We start from the raw sequence: 21,470 nt of genomic DNA on the forward strand, positions 1-21,470 counted from the left end.
GCTGCAGTGTGTGACGTCCGTACACCATTTTTCGTTGATATAGAGGCATATCCCGCCGCCCTTTGTTTTCCCCGATGATTCCATGTCGCGGTCCGCTCGATGAATGTGGAAGCCGGGAAGCATGACGGCGCCATCGGGTACAGCGTCGCAAAGCCAGGTCTCCGTGAAGCACATGGCCGCGGAACGTCCGAAGTCTTGACTGGTCTTTAACAGAAGATGAAGCTCGTCCATTTTGTTGGGTAGGGAGCGTACATTCGCGAGGTGGATCGACGGGAACGCCAATCTGTGTCCTCTCTTGCGGAGTTCCACCTGAATGCCGGCTCGCTTCCCTCTGTGGCGCCGCTTCCGTCTCCATGCGCTGAAAACCACGGACGCCGTTCCGGTGAGTAACTCGGGGAAAAAAATTAGCGGATTTCCAAAAGTTGGTGACAGAAAGTCTGGAGTAGCCTCCTTGATGGTTAGCAGGTCTCCCCTTGTGTAAGTGAGTCGTGTAAGGTCTCCAAAGACAGACAAAAAACACAAAAACAATACTAGAGAGCGAGAGAATTTTTCCCATTCTTCTAGGAGCATACAATATTTGTGAGGTCACACACTGATGTTGGATGAGAAGGCCTGATTCACTGTCCACTCGAAATCAACCCAGGTGTTCTGCTGGGTTGAGGGGTTGACTCCATGCAGGCCAGTCAAGTTCATCCAAACCAAAGTCTCTAATCCATGTCTTTATGGACCTTGCTTTGTGCACTGGTGCTAAGACATGTTGGAACAGGAAGGGGTAATCCTAGTGAGGAGAAGTGGCTCAGAAAATGGATGGATGGATGGATGTTTGACTTTCCATCGCTTGGCATGCTGAAGCATTAGTTTCCTTTCACTCAGGACATTGGGAACAGTTTGGAGATGGCCCCCTCCTGTTCCAACATAACTGTGCATCAGTGGACAAATCAAGGTTCATAAAGACATGGATGAGAGAGTTTGATGTGGATGAAGTTGAATGACTAGCCTGTACAATCCTGACCTCAACCCAATAGAACCCTATATAGTTTTGGATGAATTAGAGTGGAGACTGAGCCTCATCCAACATCAGCGTGTGACTTCACAAATGCGCATCTGGAGAAACTAAATTCCCATAAACACACTCCTCAGCCTTGTGAAAAGCCTTCCCAGAAGAGTTTAGGCTGTTAAAACTGCAAAGGGAGGACCAATGTCATATTAAACCCTGAATGGGATGTCACTTAAATTCATATGTGAATCAAGGCAGGTGGGCGAAGACTTTTGGCAATATACTGTATGCGGTTGCTTTAATTAAATTCACAAAGTGTATTCATCTTTTTTTTTTATGTTGACTTTGAGAGTCAACTCGAACTGGGGGTGGCAATAAACCAGTTGAAGCCTCTTTTTTTGAAGAATTCTTCACTATTGCCAAAGTGCTGCTTACTGTGAAGTGAGTTGAGTTCACTGCCACCATACAGCGCTCATATCTCAAGTCTGAGCTTGCAAGTCAACGCAAAAAAACAAACCAAAAAAATTAATAAAATCGGCTGAACGACGGCTCATATCCCAAGCCACCACTGTATCTATGAAAGGTAGATTTAGTTGTTTGAAAACTGTGTTGCAAAATGTCATATGGCTAACTTGACAGGCAAATATACAAAATAGAATAAGTCAATTTGAATTTATACCACACCGGAAGTTTAGAAATAATTTGATCCACTTCTTCAACAAGATGAGACACAACCAGGTTAGCAGACTTGCTTTGATCAAGGATGATCAGTTCCTGTGAACATATGTTGGAAAGGGCATATTTAAACACAATCACTTGTAGTAAATAAGACATCTTTATAGGCATGAAATAGGAAAAAAAAAACATAGGGAAAGTGACGTCAGACACTTCTGCAGTCACACGATGCTGTGTGCGTCCGAGAGACAAACTCTTAACGCTTTCCCCTTGTATACTTACATTTTTTTTCTTTAACTTTTACCTTCATTTTTACTTTTTAAGATAATTTTGAATTTTTGAGAGCGGAGTAGCACCGTTTTCGAGGTTACGAGCTCCAGCCGCACCCCTACCGGCCACCAACGAGGCTCTTCGGCTCCCACAGACTTTGCCTCCAAAACTCCAACCACTTGCACCCTTCATCTTGAGAGGATCTCCCTGCTAGAGGAACGTGTCCGCCAACTACAGCAGAATAGTGGGGTAACTGTAGATGTGGCAGGCACACCTAATAGTGTAGGTTGTAGTCAACCTACTAGCCCTGTTAGCATTAGCCCCAAACGGCTAGTTAACCGCAGAGAGCCTGTTCAGATTTATAAAAGATTCACTCCTTTAGCTAGTTCCATTCCTACTCAGTCTATTTGCTCCCGCACGCTAGTCATATGTGACTCCATCACTCATAACAGCAAAGCTTAAAAACCCAGCCACTGTAATGTGTATTCCTGGGGCCAGAACACCCAACAGTGAAGCTAGCCTGAGAGCGCTGTCTCGCTTTAGGCCGAAACACCAGCGTGGGGCTAACAACACAAGCGAGTCGGATATATAGCCGATACATGTCGGCTCTAATGAAAAAAGGATGAGGAAATCAGAGATTACAAAGAGGAATATAGCCAGGACTTGTAATCTCGCCAGAAAGATGTGTCGGGATCGAGTAATTGTCTCTGGCCCCTTGCCTGAGAGAGCCAATGATGAAAGATTTAGCAGATTATTCTCGCTTAACTGGTGGGTGGCTAGCTTCTGTAGCGTACAGGGACTGCAGTTTGTAGATAATTGGCCGTCATTCTGGAGGACTCCTGGCTTGATGAGGGCAGACCGCCTTCACCCTAACAGGGTAGGCGCCAACACTCATTCTAGAAACATAGATTACTGTTTAAGATTTCCATGACAGTTCACACGAGACGAAACCGGGACACAGGTGATTAGCAAGCCTGTTAGAACGGGAGTGGAGTCTGTAATGTTAAGCCTAACTAGCGCGATGCTGGACTCTAACGACACAACACAGTCCTATATGTAGATTAGAGCGACATACTATACATTCTGATCCACTACCCACTAATGCATTGGAGATTGTTATGCTTTCTACTGTGTAATGAGTTTAAGCACTCTTTCCTGGTTTGGTCTACCGACGACAAGTCGAGAAATAACTACCAAATTCCTGCAGTATGAATCTCTCGCCGTGCCCACAGAAACTTGAAATATACTATGAGTTCTAGATGACGCAATCTTATTAATATTACTACTAAGAATACTCTGTGGACAAATAGCACCGATCAGCCCACTTTAATGAAAATCGGTCTGATGAATATTAGATCACTTTCCTCAAAACTTTGCGAGTCAATGATCTTAGACCACAATCTTAATATGATTGGTCTTTGCAAGACTTGGTTAAAATAAAATAAGTTCTTACCACTTCATGAGGCGTCTCCCCCAAACTTTGTGAGTCAACGTTACACATCCTTTTGACAAGGATGGGGGTGTCGCCCTCATCTCCAAATCCGTTTTCAACCTTAACACTAGCCCAAACATCAACTTTAAAACAGTCGAGGCTCTCGTTATGCAATCTACAACACCATTACCCTTCTGTCTTGCAGTGGCCCTTACTCTGGCTTTTTAGATGAATTCTCACAATGTATTGCTCTCTTGGTGACCCACGCATACAATATATTAATCAGAGGTGACTTTAATATTCATATGAATTCCCCATCGGAACCACTTAGTGCAGCATTTTAGACAATAATTGATACTTTTGGTTTTGTGCAATTAATACATGAATCGACCCATAATAACGATAATACAATAGATTTGGTTTTAACCCGGGGCTTTGCAATCTTAAATAACTTCATAAATTTTGAAGTCTTGACCCACTGCCATCATTCTGACCACAACCAAAGTTACGTATAGCAGCCGTAATATTAGTTCTTCAACTACTGCTCCACTCGCTGAGCTATTACCCTCAGTAATTGCCTCATTTCCTTGGTATGTGGGTCCTATGGATAATCTCACAAATTATTTTAATGTCGAGAGCATTACTCAGATCAGAGCCTAACCCTCTCGACAATGTAGTGCCATTAAGTTCTAAAACCCGTCCTCAGAAATGTACTCCTTGGTTCACAGATGAAACCAGAGAACTAAAACAGGCATGTTGGATGCTTGAGCGCAAAGTGCGTGCGACTAAACTTGAGGTCTTCCGTCAGTCATGGGGGGCATAGTTAAATGAAATACAAACGAGCAGTTGGCATGGTGAGTGACTGGTTAGCAAATCTGCCTCACAGTTCCGAGGACCCGGGTTCAAAACTGGCCTTGCCTGTGTGGAGTTTGCATGTTTTCCCTGTACCTGCGTGGGTTTTCTCCAGGTACTCCAGTTTCCTCCCACATTCCAAAAACATGCACGGTAGGTTAACTGAAGACTCTAAATTGTCCATAGGTGTGAATGTGAGTGTGAATGATTGCTTTGTCTATATGTGCCCTGCAATTGCCTGGCGACCAATTCAGGGTGTACCCCGCCTCCCGCCCAAAGTCAGCTGAGATGGGCGCAAGCACACCCGCGACCCTAGTGAGGATAAGCGGTTCAGGAAATGGATGGATGGACAAACTAGCTCTTTTTTTCAGCTAAAGCTAATTATTCCCCCCTCCAAAAAAAAAATATGTCCAAATAAAAATAACGCTGAATACTTATTTGAAACAGTAGCAACGCCAACCCAAAAGCAGCCTACATCCTAGAGCTCCTCCTTTTCAGCTGTTGATTTCAGGCAATTTTTTTCTGAAAAGAATTGAGCTCATTAGGACATGAGATGAAGGACACCGTGTCTCAAACCCGGCTAAATTCTTCGATCACTGTTAAATATATTGTAGAAGTTATCATTTATTTGCTTAGCTTGCATTAGTATTATGGACCATTTTGAGAAAGGAACATGTCTCGCCTTCAAGAAGATGACTCAGCAGGAATCATCAGAGAGAAGGACGTGGCTGGGACGTGGCAGGTGTTGGTCCCATGTTTTCACCTTGAAACCCTACCCTTAGTGTGTTGTGTCTTGTAGCTTAGTACGTTATGTCTTGTAAACTTAGAAACCTCCCTATTTCAAATAAATACAGGAGCGACGGGAGAGATTGTTTAGAGCGTATTGAGAGGCTGTAATCTGAACAATTTATAATGTTGGGTAAAATAAATCCAACAATCACCAAGACTAATACCATTGTGGATACCCGTTCGGCTAGTCGCTCTCATTTTGAGAAATGGTAATGATAAATGGAAGTATCCCTTGACAGTATAAGGTCCCGATCCAATCACGTTTGACAATCGGGGTCGATCACGTGATTTTCAGCTGATCGACATCGGGTGAAAAAGATCGGTTCTATCCATTTTCTTAAATTTTAAAGGTTACAAAGTGACAAAATAATCCAAAGGTACAAATATCTTGCCAAAAAGGAAGTGTAATACCTTCGTTTTATATGACATCATGTACAGGATAATGCGCTCCCATGTATAATACGCATCCCCCCAAAGTTTACCTCAAAATTCTGGAAAACCCTTCTACCTATGTATCATGCATTTTTACAATGCATGATTTTGCTTCTATCTATATGATCAAAACCAAGTATCTGTATTTTGTGAGTTTTTTCAAATAATTCTGAAGTTAAGCACTTTATTTGAACGTAATACTTCATTTACTTGCTCTCATCTTGAAATTCACAGCCCTACTTTTATTTAGTAAATGAGAAAACTCAGTTGTGCTCATATCCTTGATTACCCATGCAGAATTGGTAAGATGTGTACAATTCTTTAAAGAAAACATGAAGGGCCAGGCGAAACACATTTTAGTTTAATGGGATTCAAATTAAACTGTCATTTCCAAAAAAACATTATTATTAAACAAAACATAACCGTAAAGAAATTAATGATGGTTGTTGTTCAGTCATCAGTCATATTTAAAAAAAATAAAATAAAATAAAATTCACAAATTTTCATAACCTGTCGAGGGCGGCATACATTTATAAAATGTGAATGTTTTTTATTTTCATTTTCCCCTATACCTATGTATAAGGCACACTATTGATTTTTGACAATTTTCAGGGAAAAAATTGCACATTATACATGAAAAATTATGGTAATATTTCAGGGTTATTTTAGTTCCGGTATAGAGTGCCTGTAACAGACACACAGACTGTTTACGTGTGTGTGTGTGCGCTGATTCTATTGGCACTCTGCAGCACAGCGGTGAGACGGAGCAAGGTCTTTGTCCCCTAAACGTGTGCAGGGTTTCAGACAACGAAAAACAATGTGAAAACATTATGCTTACACACCAAACAGGACAAGCCGAAAGATACTTCTAAATAAGTCTGCAAAACCTGATATAATAAAGCCGCCTGGCTGAACTGCATCGTCAAAGAGTTGAGAGAATGGCAGACAGATCAGCAATTTTGACACATTCAAACGACTTTACATCAAATAGAAGTTAAACAACTGTGACTTATTTTGTGACAAGCAAGCTTTTTGCACAAAGGTTGCACTTAACAAGGTCATAAATCAGTTGGTAGTAGAGCAGAGTCACCCACGTGACGTAACCACCAATTATGTAGCTGCATGGATGGTAGCTATTAAGACATGCTAAAATAATAAATAATGATGTAAATGTATTGCTTACCATGCGCTCAAACAGAGCAACCCCATACTATGTTAATGCTTACTGTATATGGGCCATTCAACCAAATTGGTGCTATTTGCGTCCCCAAAAACTAAAATGTATGAACACATCATCCAATTACATCCATCCATTTTCTGGACCACTTATCCTCACAAGGATCATGGGCGTGCTGGAGCCTATCCTAGCTATCTTCGGGCGAGAGGTGGGTTACACCCTGAACTGGTCGCCAGCCAATCGCAGGGCACATATAAACCAACAACCATCCACACTCACATTCACACCTACGGGCAATTTAGAGTCTTCAACCTGCCTACCATGCATGTTTTTGGGATGTGGGAGGAAACCGGAGTACCTGGAGAAAACCCACGCAGGCATGGGGAGAACATCCAAACTCCACACAGGCGGGGCCGGGATTGGAACCTCGGTCCTCAAAAGATGTGCTTACCAGTCGTCCACCGTGCCGCATAGATACAATCACATGAAAATATTATTACGTGTCCAGCAGATTAATCTATAGTTTGTGTAGAGTTACAATTTGATGAGCATAAATGTCATGTGGCTATATTTTATGTATGTGTTATTATGTAAAAATCTCATTCCTGTTTTGTTTTGTTATTATAATTAAGTTGCCTAAATTGGGCCAATACACACTCAATAGTTCAATATGTGTACTGTATCATCAAATTTAAAGCTATAAAGAGATAGAACTTGTCTGTGAGTGTGTGTGAATGGCCCATATACATACAGCGGCTGAATTAAGTATTGAACACGTCACCCTTTTTCTCACCAAATATATTTCCAAAGATGCTATTGCCATGAAAGGTTCACCAGATGTTGGGAACACCCCAAGTAATCCATACATACAAAGAAAGTAGAATGAGCTCAGAAATTAAGTTATGTGTAATAATGTGAAATGACACAGGGAAAAAAATTGAACATGCCAACTTGTATTTATTTAATACTTTGTACAAAATCTTTTGTTTGCAATGACAGGTTCAAGACGCCTCCTGCGTGGAGAAACTTGTTTTATGGATTGCTGTGGTGTGATTTTGGCCCATTCCTCCACACAAGCGGTCTTCAAATCTCGACGTTTCCGTGGGCTTCTTTTATGGACCTTGAGTTTCAGTTCTTTCCATAGATTTTCAATTGGATTCAAATCAGTTGCTGAGCCATTGTACCAGCTTTATTTTTTTTCTTTTACTTTTTTACAGTATGTTTTGGATCATTATCCTGATAAAATGTCCACCCTCGTTTCATTTTCCTCATCCTCGTAGATGGCAGCAGATTTTTGTCAAAAATGTCTCGGTAGATTTGCCCAGTCATCCTTTCTTCAATAAAAAAAAACACCCACACCATCATGTTCCCACCTCCGAACTTCAGTGTTGGTATGGTGTTTGTAGGATGATTTCTCCTCCAAACGTGGTGTGTATTATGGCATCCAAACAGTTAAATTTTACTCTCATCAGACCAGATTATATTCTCCTAGTATTTAACTGGCTTGTCCGAATGTTGTTCAGCAAACTTTAAACGAGCTTTGACATTCTTTTTTTTCAGAAATGGGTCTTGCGCGATGAGTGTGCATACAGGCCATGGCGGCACGGTGGAATACTCACTGTTTTCCTTGTGACATCCACCATCCATTTTCTATACTACTTATCCTCACTAGGGTCACGGGCGTGCTGGAGCTTCTCCCAGATAACTGCGGGTAGGAGGCGGGGTACACTCTGAAGTGGTCTCCAGCCAATCACAACCATTTGCACTCACATTCATACCTACGCAGTCTTAAATGAACCTACCATGCATGTTTTTGGGATATGGGAGGAAACCGGAGGTCCACGGAGAAAACCCACGCAGGCACGGGGAAAACACACAAACTCCACACAGGCGAGGCCGGATGTGTTAACCGAGGCCGGATGTGTTAACCAGGTTTCCACCGTGCCGCCACTTGTGACAACAGTACCTGCTAATTCCAGGTCTTTTTGAAGCTCTCCAGAGGTGGTCCTTGGCTCTTGGACAACTCTTCTGATTATTCTTTGCACTCCTCTGTCAGAAATCTTGCGAGGAGCACCTGATTGAGGCAAATTTATGGTGGTATGATTGGTTTTCCACTTACACATTATGACTCTAAACGTACTCACTAGAACATTCAGAAGCTTAGATATGCCCCTGTAACCAATGCCATCTTTATGTTTTGCAACAATTACTTTGCGATGGTCTTGAGACAGTTCTTTGCTCTTACTCATCATGAGATGTGTCTTGGCTCACACCTTGGCAATGAGACCTTTTTGTAGGCCATCAATTCGGACTGAACCAGCTGATATTTATTTGCACTGACAAGGGGCTGGATTGCTGTTTAATTATTGATAGATTTTAGGTGTTGTCTTGGATTTTCATGCTTTTTTGCACCTCCCGTTCTTCATATGTTGAATACTTTTCCCTGTGTCATTGCACATTATTACACACACCTTAATTTCTGATCATATTTGTTTTACTTTCTTTGTATGTATGGATTACTTGGGTGGTTCCCAACATCTGGTGAAAATTTTATGTCAATAGAACCTTTAGAAATATATTTAGTGAGAAGAATTGTGTTAAATACTAATTTCAGCAGGTGTATATACAGTTGATAGGGAAAGTATTCAGACCCCCTTAAATTTTTCACACTTTGTTATATTGCATCCATTTGCTAAAATCAAGTATTTTTTTCCCCTCAATGTGCAAACAGCAGAAAAAAACGGAATTGTTGAAATTTTTGCAGATTTAAAAAAGAAAAACTGAAATATAGAACAGCCATAAGTATTCAGACCCTTTCCTGTGACACTTATGTTTAACTCTGCTGCTGTCCATTTCTTCTGACCATTCTTGAGATGGTTCTACACCTTAATTGGAGTCCAGCTGTGTTTGATTATACTGATTGGACTTGATTAGGAAAGCCACACAACTGTCTATATAAGACCTTACAACTCACAGTGCATGACAGAGCAAATGAGGCTCATGAGGTATAAGGAACTGCCTGAAGAGCTCAGAGACAGAATTGTGGCAAGGCACAGATCTGGCCAAGATTACAAAAAAAGTTTCTGCTGCACTTAAGGTTCCTAAGACCACAGTGGCCTCCATAATCCTTAAATGGAAGACGTTTGGGATGACCAAACCCCTTCCTAGACCTGGCATTCCAGCCAAACTGAGCAATCAGGGGAGAAGAGCCTTGGTGATGCAGTCGGGAGATAGGAGAAAGTTCTGAAAAGGTAACCATCACTGCAGCCCTCCACCGGTCGGGGCTTTACGGCAGAGTGGCCCGACGGAAGCCTCTCCTCAGTGCACGACACATGAAAGCCTGCATGGAGTTTGCTAAAAAACACATGAAGGACTCCAAGATGGTGAGGAATAAGATTCTCTGGTCTGATGAGACCAAGACAGAACTTTTTGGCCTTAATTCTACATGGTATGTGTGGAGAAAACCAGGCACTGCGCATCACCTGTCCAATACAGTGAAGCATGGTGGTGGCAGCATCATGCTGTGGGAGTGTTTTTCAGCTGCAGGGACAGGACGACTGTCGCAATCAAAGGAAAGATGAATGCGGCCAAGTACAGGGATATCCTGGACGAAAACATTCTCCAGAGTGCACAAGACCTCAGACTGGTCTGAAGGTACACCTTCCAACAAGACAATGACCCTAAGCACACAGCTAAAATAACAAAGGAGTGGCTTCAGAACAACTCTGTGACTGTTCTTGAATGGCCCAGCCAGAGCCCTGACTTAAACCCAATTGAGCATCTCTGAAGAGACCTGAAAATGGCTGTCCACCAACGTTCACCATCCAACCTGACAGAACTGGAGAGAATCTGCAAGGAGGAATGGCAGAGGATCCCCAAATCCAGGTGTGAAAAACTTGTTGCATCATTCCCAAAAAACTCATGTCTGTATTAGCTCAGAAGGGTGCTTCTACTAAATACTGAGCAAAGGGTCTGAATATTTATGGCTGTGTGATATTTCAGTATTTCTTTTTAAATAAACCTGCAAAAATCTCAACAATTTTGTTTTTTTTCTGACAATATGGGTTGCTGCCTGTACATTAATGAGGAAAAATAATAAATAATTTTAGCAAATGGCTGCAATATAACAAAGAGTGAAAATTTTAAGGGGGTCTGAATACTTTCTGTACCCACTGTATGTATGTATTTAACTCGGGTGCTGTCAATTTCTTCTGATCATCCTTGAGATGGTTCTACACCTTCATTGGAGTCCAGCTGCGTTTGATTCTACTGATAGGACTTCATTAGGAAAGCCACACCTGTCTATATAAGACCTTACAGCTCACAGTACATGTCAGAGCAAATGAGAATCATGAGGTCAAAGGAACTGCCTGAAGAGCTCATAAACAAAATTGTGGCAAGGCACAGATCAGGCCAAGGTTACAAAAAAAAAAAGATTCTGCTGCATTTAAGGTTCCTAAGAGCACAGTGACCTCCATAATCCTTAAATGGAAGACATTTGGGACGACCAGAACCCTTCCGAGAGCTGGCCATGCGGCCAAACTGAGCAATCAGGGGAGAAGAGCCTTGGTGAGAGAGGTAAAGAAGAACCCAAAGATCACTGTGGCTGAGCTCCAGAGATGCAGTCGGGAGATGGGAGAAAGTTCTAGAAAGTCAATCATCACTGCAGCCCTTCACCAGTTGGGGCTTTATGGCAGTGGCATTATCATTTCGCACATTCAACAACAACAACCCGTGGTTCACTGCCAAACTTGAGCAGCTTCGCCAAGCTAAGGAGGACGCATATCAAAGCGGGGACAGAGCCCTGTATAATCGAGCTAGAAACCAGCTGACTAAAGAAACTAACATCGCAAAGAGGATCGATGCAGCAAAGTTGGGAAAAACAGTTTAATGCTAACGACTCTAAATCAGTCTGGTATGCATGCATCGCAGACAAATTACAAGCGACGATCCCCCCAAGCTGAGAACAATAGCACACTAGCCAACTATAAACGATCATCTCCCCAAGCGGAGAAAAATAAAGGACACTTTCACACCCCACACCCACCCAGCCGCACCACCATCACACCACCAACTTCTGCGTTAACCATCCGCGAACAGGATGTGAAACGCATCTTCAAATAACAAAAGATTAACAAAGCGGCAGGCCCAGCCCATGTTTCCCATCCTGCCTCAAAGTATGCGCGGACCAGCTCGCTCCAGTCTTCACACAGATCTCTGGAACTGTGCGAAGTATCATCCTGTTTCAAACGCTCCACCATCATTCCAGTCTCCAAGAAACCTACAACCTCGGGTCTAAATGACTACAGGCCTGTTGCCTTGACATCTGTGGTCATGAAGTCCTTTGAACGTCTCGTACTGAACCACCTCAAGAGCGTCACAGGTCCCCTGCTAGATCCCCTGCAGTTTGCCTACTGAGCGAACAGGTCTGCGGATGATGCAGTCAACATGGGACTGCACTTCATCCAAGAACACCTCGACAGTGCAGGGACCTACGCGAGGATCCTGTTCGTGGACCTCAGCTCAGCGTTCAACACCATCATCCCTGAACTCCTTTCCTCGAAGCTTCTCCAGCTCAGCGTCTCACCTGCCATCTGCCAGTGGATTTACAGCTTCCTGACGAGCAGGACACAGCAGGTGAGGCTGGGAGAGACCACCTCATCCACACGCAGCATCAGCACTGGGGCGCCCCAAATTTGGAGTCCTCTCTCCGCTGCTCTTTACTCTCTACACGAACGACTGCACCTCAACGCACCCGGCTGTCAAACTTCTGAAGTTTGCAGTCATTGGCCTCATCAAAGATGGTGACCAGTCTGCGTATCGACAGGAAGTGGAGCGGCTGAGCTTTGGTGCAGCCAAAACAACCTGGAGCTGAACACGCTCAAGACTGTAGAGATGATCGTGGACTTCAGGAGGGATCCTTCGCCACAGCTGGCCTTCACGCTGTACAGATGCCTTGTGTCAATTGTCGAGAACTTCGAGTTCCTGGGAATTACAGTCTCTCAGGACCTGAAGTGGCCAATCAACATCAACTCCGTCCTCAAAAAGCAGAGGATGTACTTCCTGCAGCTTCTGAGAAAGCACGGCCTGCCACAGGAGCTGCTGAGGCTCCTACCCACCCTTGAGGACTTGCACGCTGCCAGAACTAAGACAAGAGCGTGTAAAATCCTCTCGGACCCTCCACATCCCGGTCACCGGCTCTTCCGGCTCCTTCCCTCAGGTAGGCGCTACTGATCAATGCAAACTAGAACTAGCAGGCATTCCAACAGCTTCTTCCCTCTTGCAATCAACTTCTTAAATACCTAACCTACAATTCCATTGCAACATGCTGGCAATTTTTTTGTCTTGAGTTTGTTGACACATTTCTGTGGGGGCCATTTATACATTACTTGTACACTCACTATAGTAGGCTCGCCATTCTGCACTATTTGCATATCTATTTGCATCTGTTGTTGACCAATACTGGCCACTCATGCCAGAGTAGCATCTCCTCCATTTGCACACTGATTGAGGAGTATCTGCAACATTTGCACAATCAACATTGTCCCAGATGATCGCACTACTCGCTTGAAGTCTAGGCGCCCTTTGCACAAAGGTCATTGCACCGTACTATTGCAATATTAGTCATTCAAACTGCTTTAAGTGCTAGAGGACTCGGCATCTTTTTGCACAATTGTCAAAAAAAATAAAATAAAAATGTACCGGCGTTACCAGATAACGACCAACCCTTTATTGCTCAGTGACTGTTTTTTGTCAATGTATTTATGTCCCCAAAGGTATTCTCTGTCAGTTGACTGTCTGTTGTTGTACTAGAGCGGCTCCAACTTCCGGAGACAAATTCCTTGTGCGTTTTTTGCACATACTTGGCAAATAAAGATGATTCTGATTCTATATTTTGAAACCCAAATGTTTTAAATTCACAGCAAAACAAATAAAGAAAAAGGCCTCACTGTTCCAACACTTTTGGGCTGGAGTGGATTAAGAGGTCCAAGTTGGAATGTGGAAGAGAAAAGTTGTTGGAATGTGAGCTGGTTTTATTTTGGATTGTTCGATAGCCCCCATCTGTGGGAAGCAGCTGGAATAGTTGGTGACCAAGCCGCTCCACTTCCTGTCGACATGCAGACTGGTCACCATCTTTGATGAGGCCAATCACTGTGGTGTTTTCTGCAAACTTCAGGAGTTTGTCAGTTGGGTGCGTTGCGGTCCCGTCGTTTATATATAGAGAGTAGCGCAGAGAAGACACATCATTGGGGGGCTCCAGTGCTGATGCTGCATATGGATGAGGTGGTGTCCCCCAGCCTCACCTGCTGTGTCCTGCCCATCAGGAAGCTGGAAGTCCACTGGCAGTGAAAAGGCAAGAAGCTGAGCTGGAGAAGAGGAGTTCAGGGATGATGGTGTTGAACACAGAGCTGAACTCTGCGAACAGGATCCTCACGTAGGTCTTTGTGACTTCGATATGTTCCATGATGAAGAGCAGTCCCATAATGACAGCATCCTCCACAGACCTGTTTGTTAGATAGGCAAACTGCAGGTGGTCCAGCAGGTGTCCTGTGACGCTCTCGAGGTAGTCCAGCAAGAGGCGTTCAAAGGATTTATGACCACAGATGTCAAATAGTCCTAAAAGTGCACGTTTCTTGGGGATTGGGATGATGGAGCGTTTGAGACAGGATGGGACTTCACACAATTCTAAAGATCTATTGAAGATCTGTGTGAAAACTGGAGCCAGCTGGATATTGAGTCCGAGTGGACCATGTTCCGCACCTCCATTGTTGAGGTGGCCGTAAGGTAGTCGGGGCGGCAATTCCCGAACCCGTTGGTGGACACCGGCGCTGAGGGATGTTGTCGAGCTGAAGGAGGAGCCCTATCGGGCCTTTTTGGCCTGTGGGACTCCCAAAGCACCTGATGGGTACTGGCTGGCCAATCGGAATGCAGCTTTGGTGGTTGCTGAAGCAAAAACCCGTGGGAGGTGTTCGCTGGGGCCATGGAGAACGACTTCCGGACGGATTCAAGAAAATTCCAGTCCACCATACGGCGTCTCAGGAGGGGGAAACAGTGCACCATCAACATTGTGTATACCGGGGATGGGGCGCTGTTGACCTCGACTCGGGACGTTGTGAGTCGGTGGGGAGAATACTTCGGAGACCTCCTCAATTCCACCGACACGCCTTCCCATGAGGAAGCAGAGTCTGGGGTCTCTGAGGCGGGCACTCCTATCTCTGGGGTTGAGGTCACCAAGGTGGTTAAAAAGCTCCTCGGTGGAAAGGCCCCGGGGGTGGATGAGATTCGCCCGGCGTTCCAAAAGGCTCTGGATGTTGTAGGGCTGTCGTGGTTGACACACCTCTGCAACATCTCGGGGACAGTGCCTCTGGATTGGCAGACTGGGGTGGTGGTCCCCCTTTTTAAGAAGGGGGACCGGAGGGTGTGTTCCAACTACAGGGGATCACACTCCTCAGCCTCCCTGGTAAGGCCAGGGGTGCTGGAGAGGAGGGTCCGTCAGGAAGTCAAATCTCAGATTCAGGAGGAACAGTGTGGTTTTCGTCCTGGCCGTGAAACAGTGGACAGCTCTTCACCCTCGGCAGGGTCCTCAAGGGTGCATGGGGGTTCGCTAACCAGTCCACATGTGTTTTGTGGACTTTGACCATGTCCCTCGTGGAGTCCTGTGGGGTGTACTTCGGGAGTAGGGGGTACCGAACCCCTGATACAGGCCACCACCAGGGGGTCGTGTGGAGGATGGTCCGGGATTATGGGGTACCATACATAACCGTTGAAACGGGCTATTTTGTCCCTGTACGACCGGTGTCAGAATTTGGCCCGCATTGCCGGCAGTACGTCAGACTTGTTTCCGGTGAGGGTTGGACTCCGCTAAGGCTGCCCTTTGTCACCTATTCTGTTCATAACTTTTATGGACAGAATTTCTCGGCGCAGCCGAGGCTTAGAGGGGGTCTGATTTGGTGGCCTGAGTATTGCATCTCTGCTTTTTGCAGATGATGTGGTTTTGTTGGCTTCATCAAGCTGTGATTTCCAACTCTCACTGGAGCGGTTCGCAGCCCAGAGTGAAGGGGCTGGGATGAGAATCAGCACCTCTAAATCTGAGACCATGCTCCTCAGTCGGAAAAAGGTGGAGTGCCCTCTCCGGGTCGGGGAGCGAGTTTAGTGACAATGACTTGGAGAAGGACTTCCACACAGCTTCGAGGAACTTTTGGTCCACCATACATGGTCTCTGGAGTGGGAAGCAATACATCGTCAACAATGTATATAGTGGGAACAGGGTGCTGCTGACCTCAACTCAGGACCTTGTAAGTCGGTGGGCCGGATACCTCTAAGACCTCCTCAATTCACCGACATGCCTTCCTTTGAGGAAGCAGAGTCTTGGGGTCTCCTATCTCTAGAGTTGAGGTTACCAAGGTGATTAAAAAGCTCTTCAGTGGGAGGGCCCTGGGGGTGGATGAGAGCCGCCCGGAGTTCCTAAGGGCTAAGGGTGTAGTGGGGCTGTCCTGGCTCTGCAACACCGCATGGACATGTGCCTCTGGATTGGCAGACCAGGGTGGTGGTCCCCCCTTTCTTAAGTGGGACTGGAGGGTGTGTTCGAACTACAGGGGGATTCACACTCCTCAACCTCCCTCGTAAGGTCTATTTAGGTGTTCTAGAGAAGACGGTTCGTCAGCAAGTCACATCTCAGATTCAGGAGGAGCAGTGTGATTTTCGTCCTGGCCGTGGAACAGTGGACCAGCTCCTCACCTTCAACAGGGTCCTAGAGGTGCATGGGAGCTCGCTAACCAGTCTACATGTGTTTTGTGGACTTGAAGAAGGCATTCAAACGTGTCCACCAGGGGGTCGTGTGGAGGATGGTCCGGGATTATGGGGTACCATACATAACCCTTGATACTGAGCTTTTTTGTCCCTGTACGACCGGTGTCAGAGTTTGGTCCGCATTGCCGGCAGTAAGTTGTATTCGTTGTTTGGACTCTGTCAAGGCTGCCCTTTGTCACCAATTCTGTTCTTTACCTTTATGGACAGAATTTCTAGGCGTGGCCGAGGTGTTGAGGGGGTTCCGGTTTGGTGACCTCTACATTGCATCATTTTTGCTGATGATGTGGATCTGTTGGCTTCATCAAGCCACGACCATCAACTCTCACGGGAGCAGTTTTCAGCCGAGTGTGAAGTGGTTGGGATAAAAATAAGCACCTCCAAATCTGAGGCCATGGTCAATCAGAAAATGGTGGAGTGGCCCCTGGACCTCCCTTGTGAGGTGTTCCAGGCACATCCCACCAGGAGGAGGACCCGGTCCATTCCCAGTCCATCTCTCGGCTGGACTGGGAATGCCTCAGGATCCCCCCGGGAGAGCTGGAACTAGTGGCTCGGGAGGAGGAAGTCTAGGCTTCCCTGGCTTAGCTGCTGCCCCCGCAACCCGGCCCTAGATCAGTGGAAGAAAATGGATGGGAGGATTTCTTGCACTGTACGTTTTTAGCAATTTTAGTCAATTTAAGATAGCTGGGATAGGCTCCAGCACGCCCGCGACCCTAGTGAGGATAAGCGGTACAGAAAATTGATGGATGGATGGATGTTTTTAAATGTTTTTAGCTGTCCAATACTTTTCTGTACTTTGGTTTGAAATGTCTTTTGCTCTTTGTTTTTAAATGATTTTAATCATGTAAGGCACATTGAGTTGTATGAAGTGAACTATATAAATAAATTTACCTTGCCTTACTACGAGTAATCACAAAAAAAAGTACTGTATTGGTGACCTCTAAGCCAAAACCCTGAACAGGATTGGCACTGATCCATGAGATTCCACTCACAATTGCACTGCACAATAAAACCCACTTGAACATTAACGCAATAGGCAGACAAAATGGTAACCTCATGATGCCTTTGCACATGTTGAATGGAGCAGACGGAGTTACCCCACTTTACATACAGTATCCCACAAAAGTGAGCACATCCTTTCATTTTTGTTAATATTTGATTATATCCTTTAATGGGACAGCACTGAAGAAATTATACTTTGCTACAAAGTAAAGTAGTCAGTGTACAGCTTTTGTAACAGTAAATTTACTGTCCCTTCTAAATAACTCAACAGTGGAAACTTTTTTTGTCATTCCAATTGAAATCATTCCAATTGAAGATCTCTGGACAACTGTTTACATGTGATGTAATCTATTCCAAGACCTCCTCAATTCCACCGACACGCCTTCCCATCAGGAAGCAGAGTCTGGGGTATCTGAGGCGAGCTCTCCTATTTCTGGAGATGAGGTCACCGAGGTGGTTAAAAAGCTCCTCGGTCGATCTACGTTCCTACCCTCACCTATGGTCACGAGCTGTGGGTCGTGACCGAAAGAACAAGATCCCGGAAACAAGCGGCCGAAATGGGTTTCCTCCGCAAGGTGTCCGTGCTCTCCCTTACAGATAAGGTGAGAAGCTCGGTCATCCGGGAGGGGCTCAGAGTAGAGCCGCTGATCCTCCACATTGAGAGGAGCCAGATGGGGTGGCTCGGGCATCTGTTTAGGATGCCTCCTGGACGCCTCCCTGCTGAGGTGTTCCAGGCACGTCCCATCGGGAGGAGACCCCGGGGATGACCCAGGATACGCTAGAGAGACTGTGTCTCTCGGCTTGCCTGGGAACACCTCGGGATCCCCTTGGAAGAGCTAGAGGATGACGATGGATGGATGGATCTATCTATTCCAATTAGGTGTACTGTATACATGCGTACTCATTCAACGAAAAGAGACGTGTGAAATGCACACATTGACGTGAACCTCACGTCATTTATCAAGATGGAGATTGGTCTATTTACCACAGTTTTTTGGGATTGTTTTAACACTGTATTAAAAAAAAACAACTTCTTGGTAAAAATAAGTTATAAGTTGTTAAAAACATTTACGAGCTCTGGTTGGAAGCCGACAGTTATGTGCGTAAACCATGACATTAAGACGGAGCATGTGCAGATGGAGCGCTGCATGGCTCCAATCGGTTTGAATGTTTACATGACTAAAATTTTGTTCTGATCCGTTTGGCAAAAGGAATATTCCACCCCTGTGAAACCTAATGAAATTCCATTCAAATTGAAGGAACCTGTGTTTTAAAATCTCCTATTACTCCCGTGGTTCCAAGCGTGCGCGTTTTTGTGAAAGAACTTCGTTCACAACAATGTATAAAAACCAACCAATTTATTCCTGACAGAGGAGTCTATACATTTTGCAGAGCTCTGGGTCCGTAACTATCTTATCCTTAGCAGATAAAGTAGTCGAACAAAAACTATCTGACTCTACTCCAGACTTATACAATGTTTCAAACAGGCCAGTATGGAATCGCTGTCGTCTGATTGGTCCGTAATCTGACGTCATCGTTGTTCTGCGGACCATCTGATCTGGCTCCAGACTTCTCCTCCAGGTGTCGCCTGCAGATGTTGCCTGCAGATTCCGGCTCACATTCCTGCATTCAATGTTTATAGTAGCTTCCCGCAGTTCCTTTCTTCCTTGACATCTGTTTCTTATTTGTCTCCAAATACCCCCTGATGGGGGGGCCTTCCTGCAATATACTCCTACCCCCTATCTGATTCTACTCAATACACATCCTTGCTTACCTTCCAAACTAGTTATAATTACATATTACAATATAAAGTATTCTATATTCCCTTCAATCCCCCAAGTTGATCTGATAATCAGAAGCTCAACAACCCCTATACCTGCAGCCTATTTCACGACAATACTCAACAAAACCTAATATAAACACAGCAAATTGAAAAAATTTGTGAAGGGGATACAAAGACGTCGATCGAGGCAGCGAGTGCGCTCATTGTCTCCCCGTCCTCTTTCAACGGCAGCTGCAGATCTTGGCAGTGGGGGTTCTTCTCTTCAAAGGCTTTGAGAGCAAACCTGAGGACAAGTCTCCTCTTTCCAATTTGATCCTGTCCATCCACCGCCAATTTCTATTCTTCGTCGGCTCCCAGTATCCCGGTTTCGAGTGGATAATCACCTGCTTCCAGCTGTAACACAATCCACCTGCTCGTTCGCTTTGAACCTATGGTTCAAAATAGATTCCTGTAACTATAATCAGGGAGATCACCAGAGTCATCCGAATCAGAATCATCTTTATTTGCCAAGTATGTCCAAAACACACAAGGAATTTGTCTCCGGTAGTTGGAGCCGCTCTAGTACAACAGACAGTCAATTTACAGAACACTTTGGAGACAGAGACATTGACAAAAAACAATTGTGCAAAAAGATGCAGAGTCCTCTACCACTTAGAGCAGTTCGAATGACTAATATTGCAATAGACCGGTGCAATGACCATTGTGCAAGGGGGCGCTGAGACTTCAAGGAGTGTATGCGGTTTAAAGTGACGAATAGTGCGATAATCTGGGACAATGTTGGCTGTGCAAATGTTACAGATACTCCTCAATGAGTGTGCAAATGGAGCAGATGCTACTCTGGCATGAGTGGTCAGTATATGCAAATAGTGCAGCGTGGCGAGACAACTACAGTGAGTGTACAAGTAATGTATAAATGGCCCCGCAGAAATGTGTCAACAAACTCAAGTCAAAAAAATTGCCAGCTTGTTGTAATGGAATTATAGGTTAGGTTTTTAAGAAGTTGATTGCAAGAGGGAAGAAGCTGTTGGAATGCCTGCTAGTTCTAGTTTGCATTGATCAGTAGCGCCTACCTGAGGGAAGGAGCTGGAAGAGCTGGTGACCAGGTGCGGAGGGTCCGAGAGGATTTTGCACGCCCTTGTCTTAGTTCTGGCAGCGTGCAAGTACTAGAGAGCGCGTTACCGAGGCGACCACACTGGTATATAACCTTCTTTGACCAGACATACAGGATGTACATATTTCCCCCTTTGTTAAATGACTAATTTAACACCAAAACACAGTATCCACACACAACACCATACACAAACAAACCCTTATATAAATTAATCACAACTCTGCAAAAGATACCCGTGCCAAAGGGATGGACTACATCATTCCTGTATACATACTCCAGAGAAGGGACAAGTTGGCAATTGTCACCCAACATTGATATTATTCCCCAACCAATTGTTAATTTGTCTCACAAAAGTGTTCATGTCAATAAACCAAGAATCACATAAAATCAGCGTTAAGTCAGCACACCAACATCATCCAATACACTATCAAGCTCCATCCTCCTGGGCGTCCTGTAAAATAAAGTTATTTCAACAAATCAGTCATTCAACAGTCTGTAGACCGTATTCTCTCGTCAGTCACACTTCCTTGGTAACTAAAGGTCTATAGTCTCTTACACGTGATCACATCTTCACTACTCCTGTCAGCCAGCTCAGTAGTGCTCCATTTCTGCTTTTAATTAAGACGACACAAACATTAAACACAAAACATAAACAATTAACATGACATGACAAGCGAGACTTCACAGACAATAACATTAACCTGAACCCAGGAGTGAATGTCCTCTCACATACACCACACAGACAAAACTGAACACAGCACACTTATTGGTTGAACCATAACACCTTAACCACTACAGACCAGGCTTCTATCCATTGCATTAATTAAACGATCCTATTGTAAATCTCCCTGGCCCTTGCAATACCATAAACTCGTAAAACTCACACACGCCTGTCGTAAAGCTGCCCCCCCCAGCTGAGGACGCCTGTGTCCTGTCATAAACCATATGGTGCCCCTTCCCTGCGAATATCAGAGCTCTGGGTCTCAGAAGGACATCCCAGATTATTCTGTTTGCTATTTCCTCAATAAGACTTAACTTGTATTTATTAATCTATATATGGTGCTTCACTATTACCTTTTTGCTCAAAAGGTAGTTCTCCGCTTGTCCACAAATTGTTGCAATAATCCTGACACCGAATATTTA

The 21,470-nt window shown here is 44.7% G+C and overlaps 1 protein-coding gene across 16 annotated transcripts in view; it reads right to left on the reverse strand.

Annotated features, from left to right (window-relative positions):
* The window catches only part of vps8 (VPS8 subunit of CORVET complex), a 280,747-nt gene that overhangs the window by 60,633 nt on the left and 198,644 nt on the right, over nt 1-21,470 (reverse strand). For 14 of the 16 annotated variants that reach the window (XM_061788861.1, XM_061788865.1, XM_061788859.1 and 11 more), the window contains one exon: nt 1,682-1,771. The exons of the other annotated variants lie outside the window; for them this stretch is intronic. In XM_061788861.1, the coding sequence (XP_061644845.1) occupies nt 1,682-1,771 (90 nt within the window). The remainder of the gene's footprint in view (nt 1-1,681; nt 1,772-21,470) is intronic. 16 annotated transcript variants of the gene reach the window in all.

This window comes from Phyllopteryx taeniolatus, chromosome 11 (genome assembly GCF_024500385.1).
Source record: "Phyllopteryx taeniolatus isolate TA_2022b chromosome 11, UOR_Ptae_1.2, whole genome shotgun sequence".
NCBI classification, from domain to species: Eukaryota; Metazoa; Chordata; class Actinopteri; order Syngnathiformes; family Syngnathidae; genus Phyllopteryx; species Phyllopteryx taeniolatus.